This window comes from Pseudopodoces humilis, chromosome 2, assembly GCF_049639895.1.
Source record: "Pseudopodoces humilis isolate 2021_Gansu_Grassland_sample_001 chromosome 2, ASM4963989v1, whole genome shotgun sequence".
Taxonomy (NCBI): Eukaryota; Metazoa; Chordata; class Aves; order Passeriformes; family Paridae; genus Pseudopodoces; species Pseudopodoces humilis.
In genome coordinates this window covers 37856246-37871546 of record NC_142201.1, presented here as the reverse complement: position 1 = coordinate 37871546, position 15301 = coordinate 37856246, and the positions used below count along the sequence as shown (strand labels likewise).

Sequence of the window (15301 nt, the reverse complement as noted above, 5' to 3'; positions counted from 1 at the left end):
CTAAGTGACAACCATATCCTTCCACTTGTAAAGGAAGACTACTTGTAAATGAAGTGTAAGTTTGCCTGTCACACTGGAAATTTATTCCCCACCTTTACAGAAGATGAAATTTACATGGTTTAATATAACAGACAAGTAGTTTGGAAATCAAAATACATCTAAATTGAGTGGACCTTATTCCAAGGCAGGATTTTCTTTTGCTCCATGAACTATAAAAGTAAAGAAGACATATGAAGGACTCTGGCCCATACATTTAAAAAATGTCAGTACTCAGAAAAAATCAACATTCTTTTAACAAGAAGCTGGCTTTAGCAACATGTAGAATTTCCTGCAGCTATTCAAAATGACATATGTGCCACATAAACAATACATCACTATTAAATACATATAATTTTCAATGATCCAACTACTACAAACAGTGGAAGTAAAGATTGCATTCAGTACAGCAATGCAAGACACAATTCCAATAAAATACACAATACTTAGCCTAGTGTAGAGGCCCGGAGAAGTTGACAGGATAGCCTGTGGTGGTGCACCCCTTCTCCCACTCAGGCCACACTGTGAGCTGAGAAATGCTCATTAGGCCTCACTCAGCCTGGATGAACTGCACTTGGACTAAGCCCCTCTTGAGCTTATCAGAAACACTGTCTGTTCCCAGGAATTAACAGGTGTCTAACGAGTGCCTGAATTTAACCTGGGAAACATACTTTTCTTGCCTGCAAAAGAGCCAAGAGGAATAATATTTCTGTTGTTGAACCTTCAAAGAAAGTGACTCAAATTATGGCCAGGATGGAAAATGACTGTGACTAAAACACACTCTCTAATGATCCTATAAACAGCGGTCTAAAGTGAGATCTGTTTGAGCTCTCAGTTCCCAGAAGAAGGGGTGAATGTGTGTCTCACACAGCGATAGCTGGACGGCTGTGGAGCCAGCCAAAGACTATTAATAATGACAAGCAAAACTCGTTGGTAATAATCAAGAACTATAGGTACTACAATGCCATGAGAAAGAACAAGGTTTGGAAAATGAGTGTGAGACAGAGATAGGGCAGCACTTTTACACCAGCTAAAACAACACAGCACAGTGCAAGTGCAAGAATGACTTGACATGCACATGGGCATGGCATACGCATGGACTATAGGGTGGGATTGACACCACCAAGGACCCCCAAAGCCCTCAAGACCATTTCCAGGAAGGCCTGAATGAACAGACTGTAAATGATAATTAATTAGCATAGAAAGAGAGAAACCTCAACATAAAAAGGTCCTCCCCAAGCCCAAGCAGCACCCTCCAGTACCCTGAACATCCCACTGGCCATACTGACACAGATGGATCAACACTTGCCAGCTGGATAATCACCCCCAGGATCCTGGACATCTCATGAGCTAGAGTGATGCTGCTGGATTGATGCTGAAACCAAGCTCATCACCCCTCCAGCTGGATGAATGCTGGAAGCAGCACTAGTGATATCTTCTGCTGTCACTCTTTCTTTAATTCATCTATACCTCTTTAATGTCTCTCTTCCCTTTCACCTTACTGCATTATCCAAAACCCACTGCCATGCACTTATATAGTAGGTCAGGGACTAACATACTAATTTCCATGCCAAGTGGAACTTTCTGATTGTTTTTGGACCCTCTGACCTTTGTCATTCCTTGTGACCAACAACAATTTATGAAAACTACTTTGATCCCTAGTTGCTAATGAACAGTTTTGCTATAACTCTGTTAACATTTTACAGTATGATGTTTTCCTTCTTCAGATATCCTGTTCATTCCATGATAATCCAGTGCTGCTCAAAGGATACCAGTTAAGGAAGTTCAGTTCCATGCTCATTAAATACATCACCCCTCACAGTCTTGCTGATTCATACACTGATACGTATCAAGGCAAGACTTTCATTAACTCCCTTCTTGCTTTTTTTTTCAACAAGAACCAAAGACAAGGTACCACAAAAGAAAAGTTAAATGCAATCTTGTTATTTGTTTAATTTCCTCTGCTGCTATCTCAACAAATAAAAGTCCTTGTTTCCAAGAGAGGGAATTCTCTTTGAACTTCAGTTTTTCTTTGCCTTCTAATGTGAAACCTTTTAATTTCTTTCCAAGTCTCTGTAGTCTGCTATGCCAAATGCCTGCAGTTATCATTCTCACTTCTTTTTCCCCGTTTCTGGTTGGTGAAAGTAACTTCTTCATTTGACTTTACTCCTATTATTCTCTGATGGCTGTTTATTCTTATAGTGCTTCTTTTTTGGTTTTAGTAGCAGCCCAACAATTTTCATGCTCCCTTACCAGTTCCATGCTGTTTTCTTTTAAATTTCTTTTGCCTACAGACAACTTTGTCCTACATATTTTTTCCTTCCAAGGTCTGAGGAAGATCTTAGATCTGAAACTAAAATTTTATGAGCCCAGATAATTCTGCAAAGTTGTCATTGCAGGGTTTCCTCATTCATGTAGAATTTGCATAAGTGAGTAAGAAGAAAAGTGTACCCTTATGGAGCAAAGCAAGGACTGTGTATTTAAATGCAAATTCCCTTCAAAAGGACTGAGGATGGTGTACTGAAAAGTGACTTCGCTCCTAGCAAAATCAGTGCTTTCAGTAAACAAACAGAGAAGTCCCAGATGACTCTTTCAAAACAGGAAGCAAAACAGAATATTAAAATTGATCTTACAGCTAAATTATTTCTCAGTTAAGATGTGAATTTTTAGCAGAGAGGTCACCTGACATATTTTACTTTATGGACTTGCTTAATACTTCTCTATCTAAGAAGTAAAAATGGATTCTTGATTAGCAAATGTTCTTGATGAAGCATCAAAGACACATCAATAAGATTCTCTTATCAGTAACTGCTTTCAAATCTATGACCAAAAAATCACTTCCCTTTTTTCTTTATAAACTCAAATTCCAAGGAGTTTAAAAGAACACTCCAGCATGAAAAGCTGTATTTTCTGACCCCTGTGAGCAAATTACTATCTTTATATCTTCTATATATCTTCTGATACATACATTTGTTTGGCTTATTCTTTGATGTAATTAAGCAGCTCTAAGAGCATGAAGTGCACTTTATTGCCATTTATAAAGTGTGTATAAGTATAAAGTCAAGTTTTCAGTCCATATGAAGTAATCCATTGCACCCACAATTGTAGTCTGATTATTCAGTCTTTATAAGTGAAATGGGATATACTGTGAAGTAAAAGAAGTAGATAGAAGCTGGTGGAAATTGTATTAATACACTTAGTGCCTTATGTAAGTAGACATCAGAGCAAAGAAAGAGAATGGAATGGAAAAAAGTGAAAACAAGACTAAACGCATCAAAACCTGCAGTCAAAGGAAAATCCAAAATGAACAATAGTAGGAGTGAATTAATGGTGCATAAAATGGTTATTTTCCTGATTAGGGTATTTTCTCTTTGTTGGTATTCAAATAAAGTAACAAGCCCTTATTGATACAGGATAACCAGAGATGCTTTCCTTCCCATTTTCCCTGTAAAAGAATGTAATAATCCCATTTGAAATGCATACAGAAAAAATAGTTGTTTTTAGGATTTTTTATATAATCCACATTTCTGTTTATGTGCATATATATGTTTATGTACATATATCTGTATATGTTTATGAACTAACTGCTGTATTAGTTCTCATAATTTATTGATTGACATACTATATCCTATATTCTTCATGCATTGATTTTGTATCAGGCAACAGGACAGCAGAGATGACTACTTAAAGGTTTATATCTTAAGGTTTTATACTTCTCATTTTGATTGCTGCTGCAAAGAGAATGCAATGAAAGCCGAGGGGACCAGTCCTACATGGTAAATAAAGTCACTTCACTGGAATCATTAGAGCTGCAAAGGTACAAGACAGATAATAATTATATTGTTAGTCTGGCAGTGTGACTTGGATCTAAGAAGAACACCACCTCACACCAGAACAAAGGCCACCACCCCGTGTCACATGGCTGAGGGGTAAATTTATTCTACCACATCCACGAACTAAAAGCTGCCTATGCTAAAAATGAGTACCACAATTAGTTTTAACTAACTGAGAATAGTAAGTAGTACAAGAGCTATGAGAGTAGTTCAAAATTAAATGAAGCACAGCACATATGCAAGTGAAAACTTACCAGAGTAGCAAAAAGATGATATAGTATAAAATAAATAGCAACTACTGGTGCCCACATATGCCCTACAGCATTCAGTGTCTGATCCATGACATCCACCCATCCCTCCTGTGTGAGAATCTGAAACATTGACATGAATGCCTGCAAGAAATAGAATTGCAAACATATTAACAAATTATACTAATATGGTTTTATTGACACATTGCTATAACTGATTTAACAGACACACACCTGTTTTGGTTTTCTTTTTTTAACCTTAAGAAATGTATTAAACTTTCAAAGCCAAGTAAAAGGCTACTCATGAGCTAAAGGAGAAATAAATAGCTTGATCTTTGACAGAACCGTAATCTTCAATTTGTAACACAGTCCTAGCTTCATCAGTCCATACAAAGAATCATCTGGTTTCCTTCATGGCTCAAAAAATATGATAAATATCCTGAGCATCAGAGATTAGTGCTTTGAATATTTTACAGTATTGTGATTTTTTGATTATGCTTTTTCTTCCATGTTTCCTCTCTCTAAATATACCTATAATAAAGCATTATAATTAAATGTGATCATAAATTATGTTATCTTAATAGTAGAAGCATTTGAGGCACTCCACAGATGAGAATAATCAACATGGCAAGGTCTCTGCACCTGCACTTGATTCAGCCAGTCAGACTTTTCCTCTATATTTTGTAAATAGCATTTTTTGGTGGAACTACTGTAACATTTTCAAATTCCTTGAGACCAGGTATACATGTCAACAATAGAGGAAATAATGGGAATGTTTCAAACTATTTATTTATTTAGCGGTGGGAAGATATGAAATCAGATAAGCCAAGAACACAGACACCTTTGAAACCCCAGCTGGAGCCTACAGCACTAACCAGAATTGAACTCAACATGAGAAATGTGTAACTGCAAGATGTACATCCTACACAGACATTGAGGAATGCACACTGCCTTGGAAACAGAAGTTTGAGAATGGTATGAAAGTGAAATATCTTGACAGTCTCAATTGTCTCAAGGAGGCCAAACTCTTGCACAAGTTTCTCTTGCTTTTGCCTGACATTGAAAGTATTCTCTTTCCAGACAGAAAGGATCAAAGCTGGTATCTTACTTTTGGTTTATGCATAATAAGATGTGTTAGAAACTGAAAACAACAATGCAGCTTACAGCTAACAAGTTTCTGAGAATTCAAAATGTTGACACAGTTACAAGGATGTATTAGATCTGTGTTCAGTGTGCCCAGCAGCAACAGATTAGCACGTTAGTGTGATGGCACAAAGAGAAAACGATTCTTCTTGTCAAACCTATGAGGAAACAGTATCCAGACAGCTCTTCACATCAACTTACCCTAAGTCAAAACCTGTACTGGAAAAGCTGAAAACAAGTAGCTGTACAAAGAGACTTCAAGTTTATATTATTATTATAAACCACAGGAAAATACTTTGCTTGGGCTCTTTTTCAAGTTTATAGTGGAGTTTTCCAAACAAAACAATTCTCGATGACATTTTTTCCAATGCAAACAGAACCGTTAAGGTTATATCCCACCCTTAGGGGAGTCCACCCCAGACTGTGACTTCTCACCTGCAGTAAAAGCAAATTTAATCTAGACTGTCCATGTGCATGCACACAGCACTTGGTTTTGGCTTTATGTAAGATCCCTATGACTAACAGTCATTAATATTTGGTGACAAGAAGCTGGTCCAAACTATCTGAAATAACAAGGAGGCTGTGGTATGACTTGCTACATGCTGATTCTGTATCATGAAATGAATATCAAGGTCTATCTGCCTAAAATCTATATCAAGGTCTATCTGCCTAAAATTTGGAAGGAGGGCCTGCAATTACAAAGCATGCTGAGATGGTGTAACAGGGCTGGGCAAGGCAGGGGCAATCTAATCCAGCCCATCATCTTGTTATACAGGCACTGCATAAAAAGCACTGCCTTTTTGGAGTGCCCAGTGTGAGAAGACAATTTCCATGTTTGTACCCAGTGATTGCCTTGGAGAAAGTTTGCTGGAAACAGAAAAAAAGTTGACAACTAAGTACCAGAAGACCACTGATACTACCCGTCCATTCTTACACTGACTGTAGATACGGATCCTAGCACTAAATCTTTTTCTCCTCTTTTGATTTAAATAATACATACTTTAAAGTGAAAAAACTGAATCATGTTGCCTCTAGGTCATATTCAGAGGAAGAACTATGAATTTTTACTCTGTTACAGGGTTCACAAACATTTAGCTGCTGAGGGTTTTGTAAGTAATTTGCCTGCTGACTCACACAAAAAGGCTTCTCACCAAAGTCCAATGTGGTTTGTTATTGCTGCTGTGTTTTTGGCACTCTGAAGCAGACAGAAGCACAAACACCCTGCTAGGTTAAGAAGTTTGGGAGTTATCTTTACAGCTGCTTTTCAGAATTAACTCACACTAATCAAATTTTCAGAGATGCTTAAACCTACAAGTCCAAATTACAAGATATGAAGCTGTGATGAACATGGGGCAGATCAGGGCATCCATATGAGCAATCACACATGTTCAGAGAGAAGGTAAATATCAGACTTTAATTTCTACACTAGAAACATCCTGACCAAATGTAAATTCCCAGGCTTTCTTTTGAACATGAAGATCCCACAGAGGACAGAAGCCAGATGAACTAGAAACAGCAGAGAAAAATGCTGGCAACTACTTTTCTGTAAATTTCTGTAAATCTGTAAATAGGGTGGTTAAAGTCTGTGGTATGTCATGTATTTGAAGACATCAAGCAAGAGGGTTGAAATTTGCACAGTAGCCTCTGCTTTATGTTTCTGCCAGTAAACTTGGCCTTAACCAGCACATTGCCAACCTGCAGCCATATCCTCCCTTCAAATGAGTGCCCCCTCCCAGCCATGTGCACAGACTCTATACTGTACAAAATTACAACTCTTACTATTAGTTCTTTTCCTTATATAAAAATAATTTGGTCCCCGTGCAAGACATGCAGAGAAAGAAACATTTGGGATCTTTAGCTATGTAAGGCCTTTCGTAGCCAGCTGAGCACACATGAAACAAGCAGAAAATTCAGCCTCCTTTAGATCTGCCAGGGGTGCTTTAGGGTGAAGAAGACAAGGACCCCAGCAACAGCCAGCACAACTTCTCAGGTCTCAGGTTCCTTTGTAATGGGGAGCTGAAGCTAAACCAGGCAGCTGTTGTTTGTCTGCACTCAGAGCCCATGGCCATTGTACCTGATTGGTGTGGCACTGCCTGCTGAAGCATAAGATGGGCACTACATTAAGTAACACACCCCACTGCTGGCTTGAAAACATCTGAGGGACTGGAAAACTGAACTAGTCCAGTATCCTTTCTTCTGAATCACACTTAATTACTACAGCTTACTGCTTTTTAAAAATATGTATTTTACTTAATTCTTCAAGGTATAAAAATACCATCAGTACTTTATTTTGGACTCCTCTTTAATACAATTAATAATAGATTAATGTGGAGAAGATATTCTTTTAATATTAAAGAAACCTAATCTTCCATCCAAACAAGTTGTCCATAAAGCATATAGTTTTATAAAATGGCCTTTCAATATAATTTAAGCATTTTATTATGACATGAAATTCCAGTATAATGCAAAACATTAGTTTTAAGTAAATAAGGCAGTGCACAATGAATATATTCTTTGCACCAAGCAATCTTTAGAGCAAGTTATATTTAGCTGAAAGGTGTACCTCCCACTGTTCATTTTAAAATTCATTTGAAATGCAACTAGCTGACAGAATCAACATCTGTGAAGACGAGACTTAGAAATTTATGCAAATGGTGATTTTCTGAATTAATTTGTGTTATAGAAAAGACTGTCAATTTCTTTGAGTATTTATTCCCTATTACTTAATGAGCTGTTTTGATGATGGAAGTCAAACTACCTTTTTATTTATAGTTTAAGATTGGCAAAGGTTTGGTAGAATATATGAGCCAAAGTGCCAGTTCTGACATCTTGTCCAACTGTTACAGAGGTGGTGCCACACAAATTACTGTTTACAGTTGTAATGTACTTGTGTTGTAACTGGTGCTTGCCCACAAAATTTTGGGGACCAAATTCCACTGGCCTAATTCATAGAAGTAGTTCTACAATGATTGGGATTGCTTCTGCAAATTAAGTTAATGAGATTTAGGACATTGCTGAAATATCTTTGCAAGCTGTTCTACCAGCAGAAATGTACGTTTTCCTCCTGGCACAGTCACAAGGGCTCAGTAATGCCCTGAAAGAAGAGGAGCCATCCTTTAAAAATATGGCAGTGATACTGAGATTTTAATGGCATCAGAGAATTACAACTTCATTGTTCATCTTTGTTTAATGGGTATTGCTTAGGTTGAACTAATATTTCACATCATGAACTTTTTCCAAGGTTCCTAGGCTAGGAGCAGACACTTGCTTTTGTGAAAACTGGGGAATTGTTGTTGCTATCAGTTGGGCCTGGCTTTCATCTTGTGTTGACCCATTTAAAAGAAGGGCAGCATTCCCAACTTTGTAAATTGAGACAGAGCAGTCAGCACACAGCCACAAACTCCAAAAGAAACCAGGGCATAGAAGTCAGAGACACTAATAATGTGTTTTGTTCTCCATAGAGTGCATTTTCTTAGCAGCCACCTCACACCTAGGCCTTCTTCAGGAGGCCCAGCCACCCCTGTCCTTCCTCATGGCTCAATATGTGCAGCCCAAGAAGTTGTGCAAAAATAACAGATAGCAGATGGTTAAAAACAGCAAAGCAAACATCTATATTTTTGTACTCAGTATTAGAGAGAAAGTCAGTCCATTTGGCAAGCTGTAATGGCCAAAAGAAGGGTGAAATTAGTAGCTATGGCAACATTGAGCTTGTGCCTATTGATTTTCATCAGGAAACCATGTGAAAACATGCAATTTAGAGACATTAGCAAAAGGAGGAGGTCTATTTGTTCCAAAACCCATACTGTGCCTTCTTATAAAGCACTTAGTTTCAAAATGATTTTAGGTTTTGTCGGTTTCAGTGTAGAAAGCACTTTAATGTACAAACTCAAAATTTAGTGTCACCATTTTTGTTATCATGCTTTTCCTCTGTATTTGTAACTGAAAAAATTCACAGCAACAGTCCTGGCTATTTAAGGTTTGCTCCTCTTTGAGGTCAAGTTCCAATAATTTATCTTTGCAAATTCTGGTACTGCAGACTTCTTATAATCTAGTATGTTATATAGCATGTCTTCAGTCACGTTTTGAAAATAATTATAATTGTCTTATTGCAAACTGATTCAGTGATCTTTCTTCAGGAAAGGAAATTTGAGAGCTCCCAGACTTCTCTAGGAAGACCCACTCCTTCAGAGGGATGCCACTATTACACATGATCAATCACAATTTTGAGTAAAAAAAAATTCACTATTTTAACCTAATAAGAGATACTTCACTATAAAACTACAAAAAGTAACCAAATACTGTAAATTATACACTTCTGAAACAAATATAATGAGGTGAATATGAATACATTAAACAAAATAATGAGGGACTCATGCTGCTGGCTATCATATGAAAAATACTGAATACATTTCAATTCAGTATTGCTGGAACACTCTTCTATTTTCTAGCTGTTGCTAACAGCTCTTCTCTTTTCCACTAATTGTCATAAAATAGAAGACCAGTAAAGTAATTTTCTGTTTGTAAAAGCTGTATGATTTGTTGGAGAAAATATTTTCTCACTCTTCAAGCATGTATTTAGTATTTACATATACCTGTTAAAATTCAATATGCTAGAAGCCCTTATTTAAGCTTAAATGTCAGCAGATTAAAATGCTCAATATAATCCAAAACTTTATTAATATATTGACATAAATTGGCCATTTTTCATTGCAAGTGGATCTTTCTCAGGTACTTATATCAATTTATCTAGTTAAAATGTGAAGGTGATTGCAATCTTATCTTATTTTGATCATACTACAATTATTCTTTCAGGACTTTCATTGACATTTTGCATAAATAATAAAATAATTCTAAACCAAAATTCCATGGTGATTTGAAACCTGCAGTTTTTTCAGAAGTTGTGCATGGGAATTGAAAATAGAATATGGTGGTAATATCACCTGATTTAGAGACCTGACTTAATTAGGAAAGCTTAAGTTTTATTTTATTTTTTTTTTTTAATTCAGCATTTAATGAACGATGCTGAGTATCTAATTCTAGTGGCTACTTTTCTAAGCATGTTTTCCAAAATAGGAAGCATAGTTACATTATTCCCTGTGGGTAAGCATTGTCTCACATTGGATGGCCAGCTTCCCATACATCAAGTTCAGCTTGATAATTACAAATTGTTGTTTAGCCATTTTGTTCGCTAAATACATGACCCTTGAGGCTGCATCATTCATTGTTATTTAATTGTTCCAACCAATGCACTTTCACTAAAATAGATACATTGGATACCCAAACTGGAATGACAGAAACAAATAAATTGTCACTGGAACCAATCCATGTATGCTCAGTCTAATCCACTATTAAAGAAATTGCACTATTTTCATTCAGAACAGTGTGCTTCAATAAATACATTAGCTTCAATTTCCACTGATTTTCAGTGTTCTGTTCTGAATTAACGCAATGCCCATAAATATCCATTATATATACCCAAAAGGCAAACACTTATTTTGTCAATGCAGACAGGTTTTATAATCCTGTGTAAAACAAGCATTCCTGTACACATCAAGAACAACCAGTTTCATAATATGAAGATATAAATCATGTGTAGACATGTTTTATATAAATTCTTGGGATAATGTTCATGCCTGTGGACATGAATCCTCTTCCTGTAACATGATAGAGTACTGTTAAAGCCATATGCTGGGCTGTGTCTTCATCATGGTACATGGGTAAAATTTCTCTGAGTTCCCTTGACAGCAGAAATAGAATACCTATCACAAAGAAAGCTGGTTTTCACTACACAAGGACTACAGGAAGACTATTACACACAGAAAATATATTTCTTTTAATCTATACATATGGAGATAAACTGCATCACATTGCTCAGTGTCCTGGGGTGACTGTTAAAGTAAGACTGCTAATGTAATAACAAATATGACAGATTCTAATCTGTCCTGGTTTGGGCTGGGATAGGACTAGTTTTCTTCCTAGTAGTTGGCACAGTGCTATATTTTGGATTTAAGATGAGAACAATATTGACAATACTCTGATTTTTCAGTTGGTGCTGAGCAGTGTTTGCACAGAGTTAGGGCTTTTCCTGCCTCTCATCCCACCAGTGAACAAGCTGAGGGTGCACAAGAGGTTGTGAGGGCAAACAGCCAGGACAAGTGACCCCAAATGACTAAAGGGATAGATATCCCATCCTATATGCCATCATGGTCCCTATATAAACTAGGGGAAACCTGGTTATGAGCTGAGGGCTGGCTGAGCATCAGTCAACATACACTCAGCAATGGCATTGTGAGCCACAATGTATTTGTATATTTTGTATACAAATACAATGATTTTGTATATTCTAATTATTTTATCATTATTGTCTCCCGTTCCTGTCCTACTAAATTTCTTCATCTCAGACCGCAAATTTTGCTTTTTTTCCCCTGCACTTCTCTCCTCTATCCCACTGCAGGGGGAGGATTGAACAAGTGGCTGTATAATGTTTAGCTCTACTTGCTAGATTAAACCCAAACAGAATCACAGAATTATTAGGATGGAAAGGACCTTTAAGATCACTAGGTCCAATCATTTACCAAACACTGTCAAATCTGAAATCAATGGTAAGAAAATATCCATGATAAGAAAATAGTGACAAGCAAATGAGTAATCAGTGCTGTTTATACTTGCCCTTGGAAAGGTTGTAAATCTATCCAGCTCTTCCACAAAGCAAAACATCTGTAAACTGATTGCTGACATTACAATCAAAAGGCTGGCAGTAAATACTACCAAACTCCCAAGTTTTTTTCCTGGTCCAAATATCTTATACACAAAATCTTCCAAAGCCGGAGAAATCTTTATAAGCCGAACTACTCTAAGAACCTGCAAAGAAAGAGAAGAATGCAACTGTATCAATTATTCGATTATCACATTAATAAAAAACTTTCAAAATCTTGGACATTCATGGCCAAAAAGGGACCTGCAGCCTTGCAGACCAATAAACATCAAATTGCCACCACTCGTAATAGATGGACCAGTTGTGTGTCAGGTTAAAACCACAAATCCAGGAGCATAAGCAGCGTTGAGGCTTACAGGAATGGGATGATAGTACAGGCAAGGGACAGCCCAAATTCCCCAAGGCTGTAGTCAGCTCACCAGTCCTGAAGAGTCATTTCAGAAATGCAATTGAGTGAAGCCGGTTTTGGGGTAACAAAGGGAACAAAGACATAGACAAAACACATCACAGATACCAAATATGAATGTAATGTGGAATCAGAGACCAAAGGAGGTTTATAGTGTGTTACCAAACATAAGAATGCCTTCAGGTAGGACTTAAAGCACATCCGCCTAGATTTAGCAACTGAGAATCTACTGAAGTGCTAGGTAAATGGATCCTGTTTGATTATGATCCCTGTTAAAATTTCATTCATATACTAAATGGACAGGGTTCTGAAAAGTCTTTGATGAAAACTCTGCCTTGAGCAGCAGGCTCAATGATATGGCTTTGAAAAGCCACTTCCAACTTAGATTTCTCTGATTTTATGATGTTTTTTATACCAGATTACATATTCACACAAAGAACTGCCACGTCTTTTTCCACAGATCATCTCTCTGCTTCAGTGACCTGAAGCGAAATTGTTTGGCATTACGTACCAAATAACCTAGCAAATTTGGTAATGAACATATTTTGCTATTTCATATTATATATAATGTGGCAAATTTTGGGTCATGTTTCTCAGTATCAGAGAAACTCAGTATCTCACAATAGCACTGTTTGCCCCTGACATATTTGACACCTCTCAGTACTGGCAGCAAAACTTTGATCTTGTGTGGAACTCCTGACCCATCCACTGCTGAGTCTACTTTGAAAGAGCTGCTGACAGCTTTGATTCTCTTATTTTTGCATTGATGTTGACACAGTGACACGAACATCAGTATCAACAAGAGTCAGTGGCAGCCACAGCTGCTGAAGACAACGGACAGCAGCATATGGGGCAACTTTAGGAAGAAAAAGGCTCTCTATCCCAAGGTGTCACCTGGATTTCCACAGGAATCATACTGAAACTGAAAGGTAGGAATTACAGTGCAATTATTGTGTGACCTTATGTACAAGTCAAATACAATAACTATGCTGTTTTTGGAAAGAAAATAAGTATCACAGAAGCTGTTCATAGAATGAGTTCACTGTGCCCTGTAGTTTGCTAATAATGTGCACCTTTAGATTTCACATGAAGCTCATGTCCCTACCCATTTGTAAGCTATGCAGAATATGCTTGCCATCTAGATTTAACCACCAAAGTGGAGGAAGAAAGAGTCAGCTCAAGAGAGGAACTTATTCCAAACATACCAGAGCCCTTACGTGAGATGGGATAAGCATCCACTGTCTTCAGTGACAAACAAGGGTCCTAGATTCAGAGGTTACACTGGACAGCTTAACTTTCACAACATTAGCACAAGGTGAGATAAAGCCCGTGCTTTCATATTGGTATCAAGACTACATTACATATAATCTGAATACATGAAACTGGCTACCAAGGCAGACAGTGAGATGAGGGAGATTTCCAAGTACTATTATAATGTAAACATGGTGCCTTCTTACTTACAAGATTTACTCATGGTATAAATGTTAGCTCTGCTCCCATCAATACTAGTTTCAACACAGACCCCAGTGGGGAGATTTCATGCTAGTTGGTATTCTGAGTGGTGTTTTAGATTAACTCAATTATCTGCCTTTACTTTTTTCCCCTTTCTTTGGGGAACTTTAATTGACCTTTAAGCAACACACTAATCTTATTGATACTATTTGGTTTCTTCATTTATTTTCATTAGGTAACAAATTGAATCTAGCATAAGTACACTCTAATGAATTTATGCATTTTGTGTAATTGGATTGCAAATTGTATTAAATTTAGGAGCTGTAGAAGATGCACTATTTGGATTAAATGTAAAAATACATTAAAAACAAATCAAAATGAATAATACAAAAAAGAAACCACAGCTTTGTTACAAGTAATGGCTGTATCTCCTGCATGGGATGATAATTATTTAGAAAATGACTCAGCAGCATTTTCTCCAGGAACAAATACAATACCATCTCTTCAGCCCAGTATAGGTTAAATTGTGTTTAAATCTCTCCATTTTATGCTGGTTCATTACACATCTCTGCAAAATCTGTCATTTCTTCACTAATTTTATGTCTTACAGACATATCTACGTAACAGTCCTTTGCTGTAGTCTTCCACAGAGGGCTTTACAAAGTGTCTTGAACGAATGTGCAGTGAATGCAAGGAAGATAGGTGGGAGGGTGGACAGTAGCCAATGTAGTAAAGACTGAGTGATATGTTGGCAAAGGGTAATGATATAGACCAATGAATAATGCAAACTTAAATGTATGCAAGGAGGACTAGACAAGCCAAACAATAATTCTTGCTTGCTATCCTGCAATGTGTCAAGAAGGACTTCTGTCTTCAGTAATCTGTTTTGTTGGTTGACAAGGAACACATTTATCCTGTCATCATGAATACCTAAATGTCTGGATATCTGCCTAACATTAAAAAGTATTCATGTGAAAAAGACTGTTTGACCTTGGTTGACTTGTAAATGTGTTATCTAGCTTGCCCAGAACTTAACTGTGGAGGAATATGGTGTGTGCCTTACATGCTGACATCAAAGGTATTTTGCAACCTTCCAATCATTTGCCTACTGGGGAAATTGGATTGCAAAATACAACCCAAATCTTTCAGTGTAGCAGGTGTTTCTGCTTGTAAAACGTATGTCTTTCATGTATTTTGGAAAAAAAAATCACATCTTGAAATTTTCTGAAATAAAAGCCAGCACTGTGTAATTAAAATACCACCACCACCATCGCTCCACTAAACTAATTAAATACATTATAAAGAAAAGATTTATTATTTTAATACCAGCATCTGCCTACATTTTAATTATACTTTCAATCCTATGAGTTAGTGATGATGTCATCCATTTAGTCCAACCTTTATAGTTTATGCTGAAAATTCTTACAAAGAAACCACCAGTCATAAGTGGACTATGTCCTAATAAATA

At 37.0% G+C, this 15301-nt stretch overlaps 1 protein-coding gene across 1 annotated transcript in view; it reads right to left on the bottom strand.

The window, feature by feature from the left end:
- Positions 1 to 15301, bottom strand: part of NALCN (sodium leak channel, non-selective) — a 230438-nt gene that overhangs the window by 88089 nt on the left and 127048 nt on the right. Inside the window, exons 13-14 of the mRNA XM_088051078.1 lie at positions 11930 to 12121; positions 4124 to 4261 (exon numbers count right to left, since the gene is read on the bottom strand). Coding sequence (XP_087907204.1) covers positions 4124 to 4261; positions 11930 to 12121 — 330 coding nt within the window. The remainder of the gene's footprint in view (positions 1 to 4123; positions 4262 to 11929; positions 12122 to 15301) is intronic.